The sequence below is a fragment of the Mangifera indica genome, chromosome 6 (assembly GCF_011075055.1).
Source record: "Mangifera indica cultivar Alphonso chromosome 6, CATAS_Mindica_2.1, whole genome shotgun sequence".
In the NCBI taxonomy this organism is placed as follows: domain Eukaryota; kingdom Viridiplantae; phylum Streptophyta; class Magnoliopsida; order Sapindales; family Anacardiaceae; genus Mangifera; species Mangifera indica.
In genome coordinates this window covers 5,222,920-5,244,193 of record NC_058142.1, presented here as the reverse complement: position 1 = coordinate 5,244,193, position 21,274 = coordinate 5,222,920, and the positions used below count along the sequence as shown (strand labels likewise).

At 32.1% G+C, this 21,274-nt stretch overlaps 2 protein-coding genes across 2 annotated transcripts; one reads left to right on the top strand and one right to left on the bottom strand.

Moving 5' to 3' along the window:
• Positions 1 to 4,367: 4,367 nt before the first annotated feature.
• Positions 4,368 to 11,016, bottom strand: LOC123218210 (protein RAE1-like). The gene is made up of 11 exons (XM_044639502.1): positions 10,733 to 11,016; positions 9,687 to 9,773; positions 9,516 to 9,593; positions 9,223 to 9,416; positions 8,361 to 8,502; positions 7,404 to 7,484; positions 7,022 to 7,150; positions 6,066 to 6,143; positions 5,847 to 5,918; positions 4,836 to 4,916; positions 4,368 to 4,746 (listed from the first exon to the last, which is right to left on the bottom strand). The coding sequence occupies exons 1-11, from the start codon at positions 10,790 to 10,792 to the stop codon at positions 4,696 to 4,698; spliced, it is 1,053 nt and encodes a 350-aa protein (XP_044495437.1). The 5' UTR covers positions 10,793 to 11,016; the 3' UTR covers positions 4,368 to 4,695.
• Positions 11,017 to 13,275: 2,259 nt separating this feature from the next.
• Positions 13,276 to 20,344, top strand: LOC123219061 (nuclear pore complex protein NUP96). Its single transcript, XM_044640777.1, is given in 7 exon segments — positions 13,276 to 13,734; positions 14,302 to 16,338; positions 16,341 to 16,900; positions 17,159 to 17,282; positions 18,024 to 18,172; positions 18,839 to 18,936; positions 19,992 to 20,344. Coding segments are annotated over 7 exon segments (3,195 nt in total). The 5' UTR covers positions 13,276 to 13,703; the 3' UTR covers positions 20,188 to 20,344.
• The last annotated feature ends 930 nt before the right edge of the window (positions 20,345 to 21,274 follow it).

Genomic DNA, 21,274 nt, shown 5'->3' with positions numbered 1-21,274 from the left:
TTTATTTGAAAGCATATTTAGTCTGATAGAGTTTATCCATTTCAGACTCCTATATACCTTTCTTCATAATAAAGTCATAGGTCAGAAAATTAGATAAAATTTGAGAATTTTTAAAGATTAAAAATAGTATGAGTAGTATTACGTATATAAATAGTGATATGTCATTATATAATTAAGTATTATTTTATTTTTAATTAAAAATTATTTAATTATATAATAACATATTATTATTTAAATTTAAATTTGTGTTTATTATTTGTGCACGTAGGGAAATTGAAATGGGTGTGATTTAATTTTGTTAGTGCACATGGGTATGTGGCTCACATCACAAATACTAAACATGGGAGCCCTACCCATATGACACAATGTGAACTGAAGACAAAAAATACATGATTGATGTAATTTTCAAGCCCATGCCATGCCATGCCATTCCATTTGCTTTGTTGCTTATCTTTTCTGTCTTTCTAGGGCATTAGCTGCTATATTTGACAAGCTGTTCCATTTATGTTTGCATTAGTAGACAAGCCAAGCTGTTTGACATCAATTTTGCACTCATTTGTCTTCTTCATCTTCGGCTCCTTTCTCATCACATGCCTGCAATTATTTGCTTCAGCGTTTTGCAACTACCACTCTCCCGAAAGTTTATTTACCCTTTGTCATCTCTTGGGAGGTGTTGTGGGTGGGATGACTAACACTATTAAAAAAAAAATTTCAATAGCAAAAAATAATAATAATAACCGGATAAATATCTAATCATTATAAATACTATTTTTATTATTTTTATAGCTAATTATTTATATTTTTATTAAAACTAAATAAATCTATAATTTTGATATGAAGAAAATAGTTATTAAAAGTTTATCTACTGTTATTAAAAAGTTTGAATGACAAGAAAACCTTTATTATTGTTTATCGTTAAAATTATTAATAATGTGAATACTTTTAACGAGTAAAACTATAATAACAGATGATGACAAGATTTTTCTTGTTGTTAAAATTTTTTAATGACGGAAAATAAACATTTAACAATCATTTACCTCTAGATAAATTCATAAATTTACTTATTTTTAATAAAAATAAAAATAATTAATTATTAAAATTATAAAAATAATATTTATAATGACTAAATACTTTAATTTTCCCCTACTATTGCCAATGTAGTGTAAATTTGCAGAAGCAAGGGATTTAGACAAGGAGTAATGGGTGCCCCTCAGTGGGGGGCAAGGTGTTAAAGGATGAGAGCATCAATCAACGCCAAATTTATTACAAAAATGTCATTTATTTAAGAGTATATATTTTTAATACATAATTTATATATATAGATTATGTGTTATCATGAGATTAAGTATTATTTTATTTTTAATTTAAAATTATTAAATTATATGATGATACATTATTTTTATAAATAAATTATATATAAAAAAAAATATGTATATATAATTATGTTATACAAGAAAAAGGTAGGGTTGAAACTATCTGCTTGAGGTTTTATCATTTATCCTAATGATTTTTTTTTTTTTTTTTTTTGTGTGTCTTTAATACAATTCACACAAATATGATGAACAATTCAACTTAACTTAGAGTGGTATTATCGGAATCCTAAATTTTTTATTTTTAAATGTTTATAAATAAGCTACCTTAAAAAGGTATATGGAATCTTTCCCCCCAAATTGGAGGACAATAAGAGAATATCACTAATATTTTGAAGCCTTATTGCCATCTCTCAAGTCATTTGTGCCTCAACCTCACATGAACATTTCTAATTAAGTGCATAAATCATAATTATATTGCCTCCCTACTTCATCCATGCATACTAGAGGACCTTTTCTAAAAGTAATAAAAGGGTAATAAATTAAATAATATTATCTTTCCTAAATAATGTTATATATACATATTTTTTATATATAATTTGATTATATAAATAATATATTATCATATAATTAGATATTACTTTATTTTTATTTTAAAATTATCTAATCACATGATGACATATCATTTGTGTATCCGAATTATATACAGAAAGTGTGTACGCATAATTTTATTGAAATGTTATTCATACAAAATTACAAGGTACTACTCTTACATTGTTTATAATTCACCACTGAGCAATACTATGTGTACGTATTTTGAATACACAAATAAGTACACACATATGTGTGTTATTACGTGATTGAGTGTTTCTTTATCTTTAATTCAAAATCACTTCATTAGATGGTGTCAAATATCAAAGATGTACCTATTTATATATTTAAAGTAGATACTCATAGTTTTATTGTTTTTAAAATTGATTAATATCATGGAGAAAAGAAAATAACTTACATAATTTGTATTGAAATAAATGCATTTTATAATCTTATTTCCTACCATTACACTTAACTTAAATAATTTTCGAAGAGTAGTTTGAATGATAAAAGTGTTGATTTCATGTATAAGAAAATATGAATTCAAGTTTCTTTTGAAAACATAGTAAAATCAAATTTTTTATTTACCTTGTTTAATGATTTGTAAAGAACTTGAATAGAAATATTAAATTCTAAAACAAAGCAATCTATCTCTTTGAAACAAGTAAAAAACAATTAGGAATTGCTCAACATACTTTGTTGCATGTTCAAGGAACAAAAATAAACAAAAATCTAGCATCAACAGCTCAAAAATAATTTATTAATAAAAAACCATACTAAATCTTGAATTGATAAAAAAAAATAAAGCTTAAAGATTTTCAGAAGGCTCAAAACCTAGAAGGGTTTCCATTTAAGACTTGTAATAGAGGAAAGATAAAGGTAGTAAAGATTACGCATGCTATGAAGATAATCATATATAACCCTAAACACACTACAAAAAAGCATAAAAATTTCTGTCTTCCCTTTCTTGACATTTACTCAAAGAATGGAGGACTTGTGTAATGCACTTAATTTCATTTCATGCATGTAAAAACCTTAAAAAGTTGCATAATTATTGGACCCATCCATCCATCCATCTTTGTCCTCCAATTTTGTGGATTACAGTTAATGTATAGCCTTGTGATTGAGACTCCTACCTCAATTTTCATAATTTGTAATGATCTCAGGTGGGTCATTTTTTCCTTCCCAAAATTAAAGTAATAGAATTTCTCAAATTTATATGTTTTGAATTTATTTGTTAAAAGATAATTTAAATGACAAAATATACGAAATCCTCAAATACAGAAGCTTGTGTAATTATCTTTTATCTATCTCAAATAACAAAGCTCAAAATGTGTCTTCAAATTAAGCTCCGTTATTGAGATGAGTAAGAGATTAATTCATAAAATGCTGAAATGGGACGGGGCCTTACAGCCATAATCTATTTTTGAAGGAGAGACAGAAAAGAATGCTAATAATTCAACTTTGTTTGTTTTTGAAATTGTCAAGAGAAATAATAATGAATATTTGAGTGACTTTCTTGTTTAGTTTTATCTTATAATGATGGGAACTTTCCCCTGGAAAATGAGTAGTTTGAGAATACAAACATGCATTCAGATGAAATGAAACGTGATTACAGGTATGAGAATTGTAACGAAGGCAAGGAACTGGATTGTTCTTAAATGTCAACCAATTAAACTTACTCCTTTGAAACGAAGATAGTCAGCTTTTATTTATAAACGAGCTTTTGTTGAAAGTCGAAGCAAGTACACCTGTTTGCCATTTTTTTAAATTTTTTATGTATGGGATTAAGGTACGTTCAACTCTGATTACGTTGTGGAAATGAATTTAATTAAGCAAATAATGTTTCAGAGTTTTTTTAAAGAAGTTGAGCATGCACAATTTTTTATATTAAGATGGTAATTATTATATAATTAAATATTATTTTATTTTTAATAATAATATTATGTGTATTTATTTTAAGAATATAAATAGATATATATTTAAATATATTATCTAATATTGAATTCGAATCGAGTTTATTTAAAATCAGTTCAAATGAATCCGAAACGAGCCAATCGTATATAAGTTCGAGTGAGCTTGAGCCAATAATTTCAAGCTCGAACTACTTGTCAAATTTACGAATTAAAATTTTTGATACAAAACGATTAAAACAACGTCATTTTAATAACGAGTTAATTAAATGATCAAACTCGAAACAAGTTAAACCGAGTTTAAGCTTAGCTGCAACGAGCTCGAGCCCGAGTTCAAACTTTATTATATACAAATCGAATTGAGTTTAAACTCAAATGAGTTCAAGGTGCTTTTGAGAAAGCTTGAAACAGAAGCACCCCAAAATTACCCTTTTGAACTTTTAGTTGTTTTTTTATTCTTGAATGTGTTACAACCATACAGCCTTTTAGTAATAGAAGCTCTAGAAATATGGGATTTTCTTCCTATGGCGATTACGCTTATGATTAGAAAAAATTACCAACAAAGAATTACACATTAAACGGAAGCAAGACACTACATCGATCTAATCGTGTCAAGAATAGCAGATCAATCAAATGACATAATCAACAAAGACAATGAATTCAAACTATTACGAGTATCACTAACCAAAGTCATTTCATCTTAGCAAAAACAGTGACACCCTTCAAGAAAACGTAACTCCTATTACCGACAAAAAGAACAAGAGGGATTCGGATTCTTGGACGGCAAGGAAAAAAGATACCCATGATATAAACCATAAAATAACAGATGAGAAATAGTTTTTCTCTAGGCTTCCACTTTATGCTCCCAATTATAAAGTGCTTCATTTTCTTCCACTTGTTCCAACTCGTGGCTTGCCTTTTACCTCATTCTCCTGCATAATAATAAAACATGCTCATGGAGCCGATTGGCACTACTGTTATTACAAGTTATTCTGCAAATATATGATTAAAATAAAGGTACCTGTGGCAAGTGCAGATAGACATATGTTTTCGCTGTTGCTGGGTTGTGATTTTCTGCACCCTTACTCCAGTCATAACAAACCTACAGGAATTTTCAAGAGTAATCAAGACAATTCAGTCAAGGACGATAAGAGAATTAAAAGAATAACAGACAATACTAAAGTGGTTACTGCAGATTAATAATAAAGAGGACCACCAAAAAACCATCCATATTAGGAGCCCAAATGAAGCCTTCAATGGAAACAAATACCATAAATATTGTCACTGGAGTTTTATGCCCACACCTGATAGGGGTGAGGGATGTAATCTACTCATACTCTGTGTATTGATCTCCGCAGCATCAATTCAACAGTTCAGTACCGGGATGCTACAGGAACCAGACACTTGTTTGCAGTTTAATCACTCAAATAGGGGTAGACAACATTTTTTCTATATTTGAATACTAATTATTAAACTTTCGACTGATATATATGCACACACATAAAAGTACATTCCCCTGACATAAGGGTGACATATAACATGATAGTCGAATTATATAACATATTGTTTGATACAACTTTTAAAAAATAAAATACTAAAAAATCTAAATGACATATCATCATTTTAAAAAATATCACAAACACCCTTGAAAATTTAATATTTCTCATATATACTCTTATGATATCATCATTTTCTTTAAAAAATATATCGATCCATATTAGTAATATATATCGTATCATAGAATATATATCGTATCATATGATACGTCTATTGTATCGTATTAGTTTAATACACCTCATGATACGTATCGCGTATCGTAAGATACTGATAACTATGACATATAATAGACATGTTTGCTAAATGTGGCGAGAGAGGAGCGAGCTTTTTAAAATTGCCACTGCTTATAACCTCACACATTGCATCTCTCTATGCATGTGTAAACAAGTGTGACAGTGGGAAAAGAAGAAAGAAGAAGCCAAATCTGAGAAAAAGAGAATGATATGACTTTAGGAACATCGATAACCAAACATACTGAGTATGCAAATATTGAGCCGTCATTGTTGAATGTACTGCAAGGAATAGGCTGCCCACACCTTGACATAGCCTGAAATCATTAAAAAGAAATTATTATATGCAAATATTCAGTGAGTATGAACAGCACAATGTGCTAGCATGAAATGGACAAAACAAGATTCAACCTTGCCAAAATATAGAAAATTTAAAGTGATAAAGAAAAGAAAATAGAAAAGACCTTGAGCCTCTGCTTACTGTCCTTGTCCCAGAAATTGAATGCACCGTCAGACCCAGAAGTTGCAAAAGTGTGATGTATCTGCAAACAAAAGGCAGTTACATGAGATCCTCAGGAACAGAAGACAATGATTAACCCCCGAGTCCAAAGTTGATAATATAACAAATGAGCAAAGAGAACCAAGATTTTGCACTTGAAAGCTCTCAAATCCTGAAGGACCTTGAGATAAGAGAACCAAATTCATACAGCAGGAGTTGATATAACCCTGTGTGCTTGTATTTCCTAGATTCAGCAACACAAGAAATTCTTGTTATATGATTGATAAACAGTTTAAGTATGTGTGAAGGCTAATACAACAGTTTTTCTCCATAAGTTAGAATACTTTTCGAGATGATCTGCCTTTTGACTATCCATTCCAGGTCTAGGTGAACAATTTGTATACCCTTTTTCCGTCGGATTTTTTTATGGTCAAAAAGTGTAGTAGTACATAAAGATTTAGTAACAAATTTCAGATATAAAATTAAGAACTTTGGAAGTAAAAGGATGAAATTTTTTTGTAAAAAGTAGAGTGCCTCACATGGTTTTAAATTTTTTCCATGATTCACAAGATTTCCATTTCAGTGATGGAAAAGAAAAGGTTGTCTTATCAACCAACATGGAGCAATTGTTTTGGTAAAGCTTTGCTGCACTATTACACCTGCCAGGTACAAAATTAACTATGGCTCCAGCATCACAATTGCCAGCAAATATAGATCACATACGATATGTTTAGCTTCCGATGAAAAAGGATGAATATAAATAGAATTTAACTATAGATGTTATTTCTCCATACAGAAAAAAAAAATCTATTGTCTATGCTAACCTATATATAATAAAAAAATTTAATAAACCAGCATGAAATGCAGTCAACCAAATACTTTTAACTTCAAATAAAATCAGAAAGCACAAAGGTAACTTACAGGATGGAAGTTCAAAGAATTGACCGAGTATATATCATTGCCATCTCTGTGGCATTTGAATGTGAAATTCTTACTTTGCTGTGAATCATCTAGATGATGTACACCAACCCTTCCCTCTATTGAACCAACCTAGAAAAAATCAAATCACAATTTTTAATTATCAGACTAGCCAATCACCATAGTACATATGGACAAAAAAAAAAAAAAAGAAGTGGAAACAAAGGCAGTAAGCTTAAATAGGAAGTAGTGAAGAGTCAATGACACTGGGAAAACAAAAAATGAATGAAATATAAAGTGGAACAGGAGCTAAGGACTTCTTGTGAAAATAAAGGTCACAAAAAGGAGGGGGAATGACTACAACCAAAAGTAACTGAATACATACCAAAAACCCTTGCTGATCAGGAAAGGCAGCTACACATCTTGTCTGACACTTCAAGGGTGAAGGAATTCTTTTAAATTCAGTCTGTTATCATTAAACATTATCAGACAAATTTGTAAGATATAGTCATAAGCAATCTCCAACTCAGACAATTGGCATCCTAAAAAAATTTAGAACTTTATCACCACACAAACATTTTCATTTTCATAGCAGATTCTAACGGAAGTAACATGTCACATCCTCTTAACCCCTTTGGTGTTTTATGAAAAGATATCTTACATCCACCCTTTCATAAAATTGCACCTAAACTGAGTAAATGACCAGCAGTTTTCAATATGTTTCTCATTTACTTATAATACAGGAATAAAATTGTGTGGCCAATACTATCAAGTTAGACAGAGAACAAATCAATTTGAAAACATAGTCAGACGTGAGTAATTGAAAAGATTAACAACATTTTTTATCAAAGAAAAATAAGGAAAAGAAAAGATAAAATACATATAATCACAATGCATATCATAAAAAATTAACTTAAAAATTACAACATCAATCTTTTTTAAGAATAACATATTATAAAAGACGTTATTTATATTGTAAACAAGAAATGAGAATAACAACCACAATGATAACAGGAAATCACTCTTTTTTAGACCAGGTTTTGCAGAACAATTGAAGGACCTCCATAAGGCTTTTATATAAGATAAAAGTGGATTACCCAAAAGGATAACTTTTAGTTTGAAGAAAATCAACCGGTGGTTGGTCATAAAAAAAAATCAACTAGTAATTACATGTTATAATGCCACATTCAATAAGATGCTTAAAATATTAAATCTGAAATTACACTAACTAGGCTACTAGTACTGACAATTCAAAATAACAAATGCCTAAACTGCTCTCAATGATTGTTTCCTGTTTGAATTTCCTTATAAAACAATGCAATCAAAGAATAAGAAAACGTACCTGTGGGTTCTGCAAGTTAAAGACAACTAGATTTCTATCTGCAGTGCCAACAACCATCAGAGGATGCCTCACTGTGAGTGCATAACAGCGATCAGGTAGCTGTTGAGTGTGCACAGGATTTGACTGCCTTGTGTCCCAGTACCTAATTACAGATTGGATATCATCACAAACACTCATCAGTGACTGACACACACAAGGAACTCAAATATGCAAGCACGCTGTCTACATGTAATAGATGCGTGTAAAACCATAAACAGTACACAGTGAAGACAAATGCAGTTGGATTAACCAAATCTTAACATTTATCACAAAATAATATGAAATTAAACCAGAAAACAAACTGACAGAACGAGAGCAAGAGAGACACACTTCCCACAATAGTATACTCTTATTCTAGGCCTTCTCCCTTTATCAACTAGTAATTATTAAGCACTGAAAAAGTAGGCCAATGGTTTGAGAGTCCAAGCCCTGCCACCCCACCTCTTTCACAGCAAAAAGTGTTAGTACAGTTTAAAATTGCAGAACAAAACATGCATCAAGTGGAACCACCAGCCTTCCACACATATGAATTCCATTATCTGATCCCACCATGTACAACAGATCATAGAACTACCATCTGACCATTACTTCTTTTAAGATAATGTAAACTAGATTTAGCTCCCTAGATTCACATATCAGCTAATTTGCAAATAGTTGAGGCTACTTTCACGTAGCATGTGGACTTATAAAGTATGCAAGTCCTAAACCTAAAGTACTTGAAAAAATTACCATTTCTGTTATAAGCCTAAACTAAATAGCCAAGAAATTCCAGCGAACAACAGTATAAGACTGACCAACAAAGAGAAAGGAGAGAAAATATTACTTCACAGTCTTGTCCCAGCTTCCAGTGACAAGTAGATTCATCTCTGGAACCCAGGCAACCTCTTTAATTGGTGCATCATGCATGGCCACAGTCACTGGCTGACCACCAGACAGCAGAGGCCACATCTTCACCTGCTTGTCACATCCTCCAGAAAAGACTGTAGTTCCATCATCCTTCCATGTTGAGCACAAAACCTTTAAAATGGAAAGACAGCCAAAAGTTATAAATTGCAATTATGAATTGCACAACAGAAACACGGATTTGTAACAAGAATAAACTTGGTTTAAAATTACTGGTTGGTCGTGCGAAATTGATGCCTTGGGAACACTACCCACATTAGCTCCATTGCGTGAAATTTCCCAACAACGTACCTGCCATATCATTCAATTGGGAGGAATTTGAATACAGCAGTTTTAACCAACAAATAGAAGACATAAACTATACAACAGAGAAAAATCCAGAACCTGATTATCCCATGAAGTCGCAACCAAGAAATTGGCCTTGGGACTGAAACTAAGGCTCGAAACAGAATCACTGGGAGGCTGAGCCACCTGACATTCAGAGGTTTCACATAAATCCTTTTCTTTTCACACAAAGTATATTTTAAACTGTCAACAAAGCTCACCGAAGCACCAAACTTCCATACCATTAAACTTTAGACGAATATAAAATGTGAATATATAAGCTAAAGCCTAAGTTTTTCATAACACTTCTACTTAGTCTAATGTACTATCACATGTTATCCTAAAATATGTTTAAGGTTTGTAGGATAAAATGCCAAAAAATTTTTACATGCTTGGGGATTTGAAAAATTGTTTTAATAAATCACATATGCATGTAATTCTTTCCTACAATTTAGCTTTTTTCAACAATGCTGCTTCTAAAAATAGTGTTCACCACAAAACTTGTAATTTAGTAATTAGTATAACCTATTTTAGCACAAGCAATACTCTTCCCAGTTTCATCCCAGGAGCAGTAAGTAACACTACTAACATTAACATGAGTGCATTCATGATTCAGTTGAGTTGACAAATGCTTTGGATAAAAAATAAATAAAATTAAACTAGGAAGAATCATTAACAAAGTTTCAGCTCAAAATTAAGCCCTATGAAATAGGAGAAGCAACAACAAGATGTTTAACCACGATTAACATCAACAATTCATATTTGCTTAACTTAGCCAAAGGAAAATGAAATCATAAAATCTATTATCACAACAGATTGCAAAATTAATTAATTAGGCAAGCTATAACAATCACTAAATTCATGCACCAATTAGGATCGTATTGAAAATTTACACAAGCAAGCTTTCAAAAATAAACTGAAAATACAAAAATAAATAAATAAATAAAAATATCGACGGATATCTGCTAACACAATTACAAGCGATATTTACAAATAGGCAAGCTATAACAATGGAAAATTCATAAGACCGCTTAAGATGTTAGAGAAAAATTACACAAAGAAGCTAGGGAAAAAAAAAAAGCTGAAAATACAAAAGAAATAAAAACCTCGAAGGATTTGTTAGGGTTTTGACTGGTAGCAGTAGCAGCAGTGCCGAAAGTAGCCATTGAATGAGTTTTTTTATTTGTTAACAATAAGTGTGATGTTGAGAAGGATTTACAGAGAGAGGGAGTAGCTGAGTGAGAAGGATTGTGTTTTGGATTTGAAAGAAGAGGGAAAAGAGAGCGGTATTTATAGGGAGAGGAAATGTCAGGCTAATAATGTTTAAGAAATTGTAGAATAATTCTCATAATTTAAGAATTGGCCAAAAGATTGTTCCAACGGAAGGTTTGATGTATTCCAAACTTTCACCACAGACATCTTTTTTAAATGAAAAATTAATTAAAACAGGCACGGAATTTGCCGCCTGAACTTTTTTTGATAAAATCCCTGTAGTTTTAACTTTTTAATCAAACCTTATTTTATATTTAAATAATAATTTTTATCATATTTTTTATTATTAAATTTAATTTTTATCAGAACATTTTTTATTTTTAAGAGCATATAAATTAAGTTTAATTTTTCTGTAATTGTTAAGATTTATATGTCAAAAATAGATTAATTTCTTATGTAATAGTTGATATTTACATACCTTTAGAAAATAATAAACATAACTATACAGAGACTGTGTGTGGGTTGTGTACAGATGTTAAAGGTATGCGTTCTTTTGAAAGGATGCGAAAATTAGGGAAAGTGTGCATGTTTGTTCGAAATGGTGCGAAAATGTGTGAAATGGTGAAAAAATATACGAAAGTATAAAAGGGTATGTGAAAATGTGAAGAAGTACATAAAACTGTGAAGGGATACGTAAAACTGTGAAGGGGTGTGTGAAACCGTGAAATAGTGTGAAAAAATATGAAGGGGTACGTGAAAATACAAACGGGTGTGTAAAAATATAAAAGGGTAAGTAAAAATATAAATGGGTGTGTGAAAATATAAATAAGTGCGTGAAAATATAAATGAGTGCGTAAAAATGCAAACAGTTGCATAAAAATACAAAACAGGTGCACAAAAATATAAATGGGTGCGTGAAAATATAAATGGGATGTGAAAATACAAACAGATGTGTAGAATATAAAAAATGTATATAAATTATAAAAAAGGTGTGTGAGAATATAAAAAGTATATATTATATTATTAATATATATTGTATTAATAATATAATATTATATATATAAGGGTGCGTGGAAATGCAATGCAAAGGGGTATTTACCTCTTTGTATTTTCACGCACCCCTTTATATATAATATATTATAAATTATATTATATAATATATTATTATTATTATTACACACATGTTTGTATTTTTACACACTCATTTGTATTCTCACGCACTCCTTTATATTTTTACGTATTCGTTTGTATTTTTATGTATTCGTATGTATTTTCACGCACCTTGATTATATTTTTACGCATCCATTTCTATTTTCATGTACCTATTTATATTTTCATGCACTCGTTTGTATTTTCACGTATCCATTTGTACTTTTACGCACCGTTTGTATTTTCACATACCCTTTCACATTTTTACGCACCTCTTTACAATTTCATACACCCCTTCACGGTTTCACGCATCCCTTAATATTTTTATGCACCCCTTTACATTTTCTCGCACCTCTTCACAGTTTCAAACACCTCTTTACATTTTTTATGCATTCATTTGTATTTTTATGCATCCGTTTGTATTTTCAAGTACCTTTCACATTTTTACCCACCTCTTCACAATTTCATGCACCCCTTTATATTTTTTATGCACCCTTTCACATTTCCCAACACCCCTTCACAGTTTCATGCACTTTTTTACACTTTCGTATATTTTTGCACTGTTTTGCACATTTTCGCACCCTTTTGAAAAAACACGTACCCTTTTGCATATTTTCACACTATTTTGAAAAAATGCGTATCCTTTCCCTATTTTACACACACCTTTAGCACTTGTGCACAAACCACATGCACTCTTTGTATAGTTATGTTTATCATTTTCTAAAGGTATGTAAATATCAACTATTACATTAAAATTTAATCTATTTTTTATATGTAAATCTTAGCAATTACAGACAAATTAAACTTAATTTGTATACTCTAAAAAATAAAAAATTTTCTGGTAAAAACTAATATAGATAGGAAGAAATAGGATAAAGGGTATTATTGGAATAAAAAATAGGGTTTGCTTAAAAAAGTAAAACTACAAAGATTTTGGCGAAAAAGGTTTATGTGACAAATTTCGTGCCTATTTTAATTAATTTTCTTTTTTAAATAAACAATTTTATTGTTGATTAAAGTTTTTCAATTTGAAAAAGTTATATTTTTTTTCTTCAAATTTAAGGGTTTCTTCTTCATCTCTTCGATCACTATTTTCATCTCTAACAACTTTTTTTTTCACCTAAAACTATTATCATTAACCTATCACATTTTCCCCTTTTCACCTCTCTAGTCACTGCTTTAAATTCAACAAATTTAGACAAAGAGTTTCGTTTGAATTCAAACAAAAAGTTGTCTTTAGATGTGTCATTGTCTAAATGAGACTCTTTATTTGAATGATGTTAGATAATGAAGACATTGTCTAATCAAAAGACGAAACTCTTTGTCATCCAAACAAAAAATGAAACTCTTCATCTGGATTCATGGGATCTAGATCGGCGGTCATAAAGGTGGAAAGACTGTAATTTCAAGGAGCTGGGGCTTAAATATCTCTTTTGTTTTGTTTTTTCCCAAACACAGCGATTTATGAAATCTTGGGGTGGCTCATTAATTCAAAGCCCAGCCCGGTGTCAAAATAAGTCGCAACTTTCCCTCCCTCAGTTCAGACGCCGCTGCGGCTGCAAAATGCTATCTCATTCTCCAGCTTCCAGAGTTCACAAGATCCTCATTTCACTTCAACCGTAGACCGGAATTTGCCGCTAACCGGGAAAACAACATCAAACCAAAACCATAACTCTCCTTCCTCAACCTTCTCACCTCTGCTTCTTAGGCGCGATCATGGCTTCTTCTTCTCTGCTCCCGGTCGTCGGTAATCCTCGAAACTCCTCTTACTACGTCAAATATTAACTTATCGGTTGCTTAAAGAAGTTCACGTATAAGTAATCATAGATTTTTAAATTTCATACAATTTGGATTTGCTGTTTTTTTTTTTTTTTTGGAGTTTTAACGTTAAATGTGTCGCAGAGTTAAGAGAATTGAAATTATCTTCAAGCCGAAGAAAATGTGAGGTTAATTTCTCATTTTCTATTGTTTTCTGTTAATTTTCTTAGCGGCCAAACAGGGGGATAGGGTTTGGCATGTCTGCTATTAAGTCCATGCTTTTACAGTGCTCTTGTTAGGTTTCTAGACTGAATTGGTTTACTTTCTAACTTATTACTTGAAACTTTTTAATACAATATCTTGATAGTTGAATGTGAGACCATTATTTGACAATGTATTTATAAGTTGGATTCATTTATCTTAATGTAATTTCCATTTTCGTTAATTAGAGTGTTAAAAGTTATATGTACTCAGGCTATAATTTTTTTTTACAATTTTTTTAATGTAGAAAGTGTTTCTATGCTGTTTACATTGACATTGTATTTTATGTTATCAGGGGGTTTCTGTGAACTTCATAGTGCAAGAATAAATATCTCATCGGATAATATTCATGTAATGGGCTCTGCTGCTGGAACTTCCTCTAATGTATCTCAATACAACAAAAGGAAGATCTTGCATAACGCTGATCTTTCATCATGTGAGATATTGAGAGAGATCAGAGATGTCTTACCTATTTTGCAGTCTTCTGATTATTACATGAAACCTTGCTTGGAGGATTTGATTAGGAGTGAAGTCAAAGATCCAGGTTATTCTAGCCGGGTTCCTGATTTCACAGTTGGACGGCATGGTTATGGATATGTAAAGTTTCTTGGGAACACTGATGTTAGATGTCTAGATCTAGATCAAATTGTAAAGTTCCATAGGCATGAGTTAGTTGTGTATGAAGATGAAGATTCAAAGCCTGCAAATGGTCAGGGCCTAAACAAAGCAGCTGAAGTGACTTTGATGCTACAAATAAGAAATTTAAGTTCAAAAGATGGGCATTTAAATGATGTTGTGAAGAAATTGAAGGAGAGTACACAGAGACAAGGCGCTCAGTTCATTTCGTTTGACTCTATGAATGGTGAATGGAAATTCTTGGTTGACCATTTTAGCAGATTTGGGTTAAGTGAAGATGAGGAAGAAGATATTGCTATGGATGATGCAACCCCTGTTCAAGATTCAGCAGAGATGAATGGTGAGGTATATGATGTCGATGAAGAAACACAAATGGATTCTATGGGACCTGAGCTTTCTCATTCTCTTCCTGCACATCTTGGGCTTGACCCGATAAAGGTGAAAGAAATGAGAATGTTGATGTTTCAAGAAGAGGAGATTGATGATTTCAATGGGATGCCTTTGCGGCAGAAACCATCCCTTGTTAAAGAATACATAAGATCTCCTCTGCAGTATTCCTCCCAGAAAATGAGCCACAGATCTAGTCCACCTGTTGCACGAAAACCTCCACTAGCTTTGCTGGAGTACCACCCTGGTAGTTTTGATTCTGCTTCTCCTGGAACAATTCTGATGACTCAACAGAATAAGGGCTTGCCTGTAAAGAAAATAAAATCAGATGGGTTTAAGCTGGATCTCAGGCATGAGACACCAGTAACTGGAAGCCACTCTCACAATATTGTTGATGCAGGTTTGTTTATGAGTAGATCATTTCGTGTTGGATGGGGCCCAAATGGCATCCTTGTTCACAGTGGTGCTCCAATTGGTACTAATAACTCACATGGGGTACTATCTTCTGTGATCAATGTGGAGAAGGTTGCAATTGACAAAGTGTTAAGAGATGAGAATAACAAAGTGAGAAAGGAACTTGTTGAATTTTCATTTGATGCTCCATTGAACCTCCACAAGGAGTTGAATCATGAAACAAAAGAAGTAGAGGTTGGTTCCTTCAAGTTGAAGCTTCAAAAGGTTGTGTCGAATCGTTTGGTGCTTTCAGAAATTTGTCGGAGCTATATAGACATTATAGAGGCAGAGCTGGATGTACCTGGGATATCTTCTTCTGCTCGTTTGGTTTTGATGCACCAAGTAATGGTCTGGGAATTGATAAAAGTTTTATTTTCAGAAAGAGAAAATAGTGGGCAATCAAAGCCTGTGGCTGCTGACAATGAGGAAGACATTATGCAGGATATGAAGGAAGGTCCTCCAGATGTAGACACAGAAGCACTCACTCTTATTCGAAGGGCAGAGTTCAGTTATTGGCTGCAAGAGAGTGTTTGCCACCGGGTACAAGAGGAAGTAAGCTCCTTGGATGAATCAAATTATCTAAAGCACATATTTTTACTCCTAACAGGGCGACAGCTAGACTCATCTGTGGAACTGGCTGCTTCCAGAGGAGACGTAAGACTGGCTTGTTTGTTAAGTCAAGCTGGTGGGTCCATGGTGAGCCGTTCTGATATTGCTCGTCAGCTTGATCTTTGGCGACTGAATGGGATGGACTTCAATTTCATTGAGAAAGATAGAATTAGGCTTTATGAGTTGCTTGCTGGCCATATTCATGGCTCATTACAGGATGTTAAAATTGATTGGAAGAGGTTCCTAGGTTATTGATGTGGTATCAACTACCACCTGACACCTCATTGCCTGTTGTTTTTCAAACTTATCAGCACCTTCTTGAAGATGGAAAGGCTCCACCTCCTGTTCCAATTTATGTTGATGAAGGACCCATAGATGAGCCTATTCACCAGGGTACAAAGGAACACTTTGACCTCTCATATTATCTGATGCTTCTTCATGCCAGTGGTGAGAGTAAATTCGGCTTTTTGAAGAAAATGTTTAGTGCCTTCTCTTCAACACATGATCCACTAGACTACCATATGATCTGGCATCAACGTGCAGTTTTAGAAGCAGTTGGTGCCTTCAATTCTAATGATCTTCAAAGCCTTGACATGGGACTTATTTCTCAGTTGCTGTGTCAGGGACAGTGTCACTGGGCCATCTATGTGGTCCTTCATATGCCTCATCATGATGATTATCCATATCTGCAGGCTACCCTTATTCGAGAAATCTTGTTCCAATATTGTGAATCCTGGAGCTCACAAGAATCACAACGCCAGTTTATTGAGGATTTGGGTGTTCCAACGGAGTGGCTGCATGAAGCTATGGTATAACACTGATTCCAGCATATGTGCCTTGGGTTTTGTTTTGACTTAATATTTATCAAAGATTTTGATACACTTCTTTGTCTTGGCAAACTTAACTATATTTTGGGTCAATTATATTACAAATTTACAGCAAATAATGTTGTTTGCACCACTCTCAAATTTTCTGCATGAGAAACTCTTGGAATCTTAAATGAAGTTCTTATTCCCTTATCGAGTTCCTTTTCAACTCATTCAAATGTTTCTTTTTTTTGAATGCAGGCAGTTTATTTTAGTTACTACGGTGATCTCTCAAAGGCCTTAGAACACTATCTTGAATGTGCAAATTGGCAAAAAGCTCACTCTATATATGTTACTTCAGTCGCCCATAAATTATTTTTGTCAGGTAATTTGTGATTATCCTCTGTCTAACCAATGAATTGTGCAGTTTTTTTTTTTTTATATGTTTTCACAAATTTTGGCACAAGCTTTTTTTTTTTTTTTTTTCAAATAATAAACTTTGCTTCTTACATGTACATGAAACAGGCTATAATGATGTTACTTCTTTCTAGAGTGATATTTAAATAGCAAGCTCTAAGTTATAATTAATAAGTTTATGCTAATGGATTTTTGAGTGTTCTTAGGGGTCATACATGCATGGAGTTCTTGGTACTAAGCACCTCCAATATGCATTGCTGTCAGGTTCTGACAAATTTGAATTTGAGATCATTTCTGACAGACTATATTCACACTTTTGGGGAGTCTTCTGTTAAGTTTTTCTTTTTTTTTTTTGGTCCCTACATTGGGAGATAGAATCTTTACTGTGGACAGCTTGGCCATCTTTGTGCTCCTTTATTTCTTTCTTTCATATAATAAATCTATTATGAACCTCCTTCTCCTTTGGTATTTTATCTGATTTTGAAGACTGTAGTTCTTAAATTTGTTTAATCTTAGCACTTCTATGGTCTTGAAATATTTCATTGTTTTGTTTTTATGAGTGTCTAGTCACAACATATCAATGTTAAACTGTATAATTGGTTGCATAACTCAAACGCTTGATACTTTTTTAAACTGTCGTAAATTTTTTACATGTTCTGTAGCAGTGCTTAAATTGTTTGTAATTGGCATCATATTTTTATTTATGAAGGCAACCACTCAGAAGTGTGGAGGCTTGTGACATCCATGGAGAACCACAAGTCAGAGATTGAGAATTGGGACTTGGGAGCTGGAATTTACATTTCTTTCTATTTAATAAGAAGTTCATTGCAGGAAAATGACAATCCTATGAGTGAAATGGTAAGGGAACTTGCCATAAATGTAGCTGTATGTTTGAATCTTGTTATCTTATGTTCTAAATCATTACATATACTAGTCCTTCAGCTCAAGGCTTTTCTGTTTTGTGGTTTCTGTCAGTTTTTAAATTTGAGCTGCCTTATAATTTGGTTGTGTTGAATTCGATTTGATCCCAGCCTCAACAGTTTGCAGTGCTTTGCTTAAGTTTCTGAAATTGGAGTGGAAGTCTATATTAGGATATGAATGGATAATGATTTCTGAACTATTGCTGATTCACATGAACTTTATATCTCTTTCCGCTTGTGGACTACTGTTTCATATTTCTCATGCAAAGGAGCAAATCAGCCACTACACTATTTTTGGTGCTGGGATGTAACTGGATGAATACACGTCAGTAACATATTAATTAAAGCTTATTTAGTACTAAAAAAGCTATGACTTGATGCTGGTGTAACAGAAATTTCTGCTAATAGTAAACCTATAAGATAGGCTTAGTTAACAATGATGCCAATTTTTTTGTATAGAGTGGCCTCAGATGATTTCAAAATATTAGAGTAGAAATCTCAGGCAATGGATCTGTAATTGTGGAATATGGTCCATGCTAATTGTAGTCATTACTTATCCTTTTATGTTACTGCTGATCGCAGAAGAAAGTATTTCCTTTTGTAGGAATCCCTTGAGGGCAAAAATGCTGCTTGCAAGGACTTCCTTGATCGTTTGAATGAGTCTTTGGCAGTTTGGGATGGTAGATTACCCATAGAGGCAAGGTAATTTAGCCAATTTCAACTTTAGTTTCTGGAAGTACAAAATGTTAATCATGCTTACACCTTGTATGCCCAACAACATTTTTTTGCCTTCCACTAAATCCTGTTAATTACCTGATGGACTTATTTTTTATGAGACACCTCCCAGATATGTTCATATGAAACAGAAATGTTACCCTGCTTCTGTGTCTACTCTTCTTTCTAGTAAAGTAACAGATGGGTTTGCAGCATTGCATGATCTTATGCATGAATCTTTGTATGTTTTATTTGCACTATCTCATGCATGAATCTTTAGATGTTTTATCCAAGTGTTGGGGATACCACTAATCCAAAAAGTTTTTGTCCTCCATCGTTTCTGAACAGTAAAACTGTTGTTACTTTTGCCCCTGCTTTTTTGCTGGTTTGTCGAACATAAATATTCTTTGTGTGCATCATTTGCTTATAAAGTATCTGACTAGCTGACAGAAAACCTTTTTACCTTGCCCTCAAGCGACTTTCATGTATTGTCAATCTATGATGGATCCTAGATTCCAAGTAACTCATTCCTTCTTGTTATAAATGCCTTCGACAAAGGTTATCTTTCGTAAAAAAAAAAAAAAAATCACAAACACATTCTTATTGGCATGTCAATGGTTTTAATACTCAGTATGGTAGGTCTTTTGTCGATAATTTTTCTGCAATTCATTTGTAACCGTTGACCCTTCTAACGGCGTGCTGTTGGATTACATCCTTGTGCTTTACAGTTCTTATTGGTAGCTTTGTAGTGTTCTGCACTATAAAAAGAGTTACTATAGAGACCCCTGGTGAAAAGAGCAAAAGATGTCTATGTGCATATGTGGATACAATGTTTGCTTTTGTAAGAGAAACATGCTTCTCTTAAAGCCAAAATGTGTGCGCTTGAATATAGGAACTGTTGTTGAACTAGTCTCGCCATGTATAAATTGAGTAGATGCTTTTGTGTTAGATAAATTCAACAATAATGAAAATAAAATTTGTGTTATTGGATTGTTAAAAAGGCAATAGCCAAGAAGTTAACCATGAACAAATCTTTATTGCAGAGTTGCATATTCGAAGATGGCAGAGGAGATATCCAATTTGCTGCTATCAGATATCAGCGAGGGTCCAACTCGAGATGCTCAGCTATCTTGCTTTGAAACCGTCTTGAGTGCTCCCATTCCAGAAGACTTCCGCTCTAATCATCTGCAGGATGCGGTATCACTTTTTTCATGTTATCTTTCAGAGATCGCCTCTTAGATTGTTCGCATTAACTTCAAGTTATGACTTGAGCACTGATTTGTGATTAAACAATTTTCAGCTTCTTGTTGTATAGTTTGTTACTGTAATCACGAATTTAAGTTGCATACTTGGCTTCCATTATCAATATAATTGAACTAGATGTCTTCGAATTGAATCTAATATTTGATGGGACTAAAAGGGAGGCTTTAGTCTATATATTTAGTCCCAGGAAAAAAAAAAAAATTAAACGACAAAACACATCTTGTGATTGCATTATCATTTTCTTTAATATTTCTAGATTTGGTTTCAATTTTCACTCCTTTACTATCTTTATAATTTTACAGATTCATGCCGGTTAAAAGATTATGATTTAATGCCGAATGTTGACTGAATTTATATTAAACTTTACCGAATAAAAAATGTATCAAAATGATATAATAAACGAAATTTACGTGTCTAAATTACCGGCATTGATGCACTTGCGCGTGAAAAACCATTTCATAGCAACGCCACTAATCCCAACCAAATAGAGGTATGGATAATTTGATTTAAATTATAAAATTAAATAAATTATTTAAAAACTATAGTTTAATTTGTTTTAGTATATAAAATAGTTTATTTTAGATTAATAAATGATTAAAAAATAATTTTTAATTTGAGTTATAGGTTCGATGATTTTTAAACTGAATTAAACCATAAACTATATTTTCTTAAATATTATATTTACGGAGAATTTTAATAAATTCAAATCATAATCTAAATCTGGCCAATTATATTTTTTTAATTTAGTTTAATTTAATTTGAAGTCTAAAATCATTTGATTTAGTTTAAAAAAATTTTAAACAATTTTTTCAATTTAATTTAAAAAAACTCTCAAATTGAATAAAATTGGATTGTGCAAGCCTCTTAGACCAAACAACTAACCAATCCTCTCAAATATTAATTAAATAATAAAATTACTTATAGATAATTTGAGTTTACAAAATAAATATATAAATAATATGTTATCATGTTATTAAATATATTATTCATATAATGATATATAATTTATGATATATTTATATATACATTTTCTATACTTAAAGTATATTCACACTATGATAAT

What these genes read in the sequence shown, in the direction of transcription:
- LOC123218210 (XM_044639502.1), bottom strand. Translation starts at nt 10,792, where the DNA reads ATGGCTACTTTCGGCACTGCTGCTACTGCTACCAGTCAAAACCCTAAC. An exon ending in CGACTTCATGGGATAATCAG is followed by an intron (nt 9,594 to 9,686) that starts GTTCTGGATTTT and finishes ATGATATGGCAG; the next exon opens with GTACGTTGTTGGGAAATTTC. An exon ending in AGCTGGGACAAGACTGTGAA is followed by an intron (nt 8,503 to 9,222) that starts GTAATATTTTCT and finishes ATCTGTAATTAG; the next exon opens with GTACTGGGACACAAGGCAGT.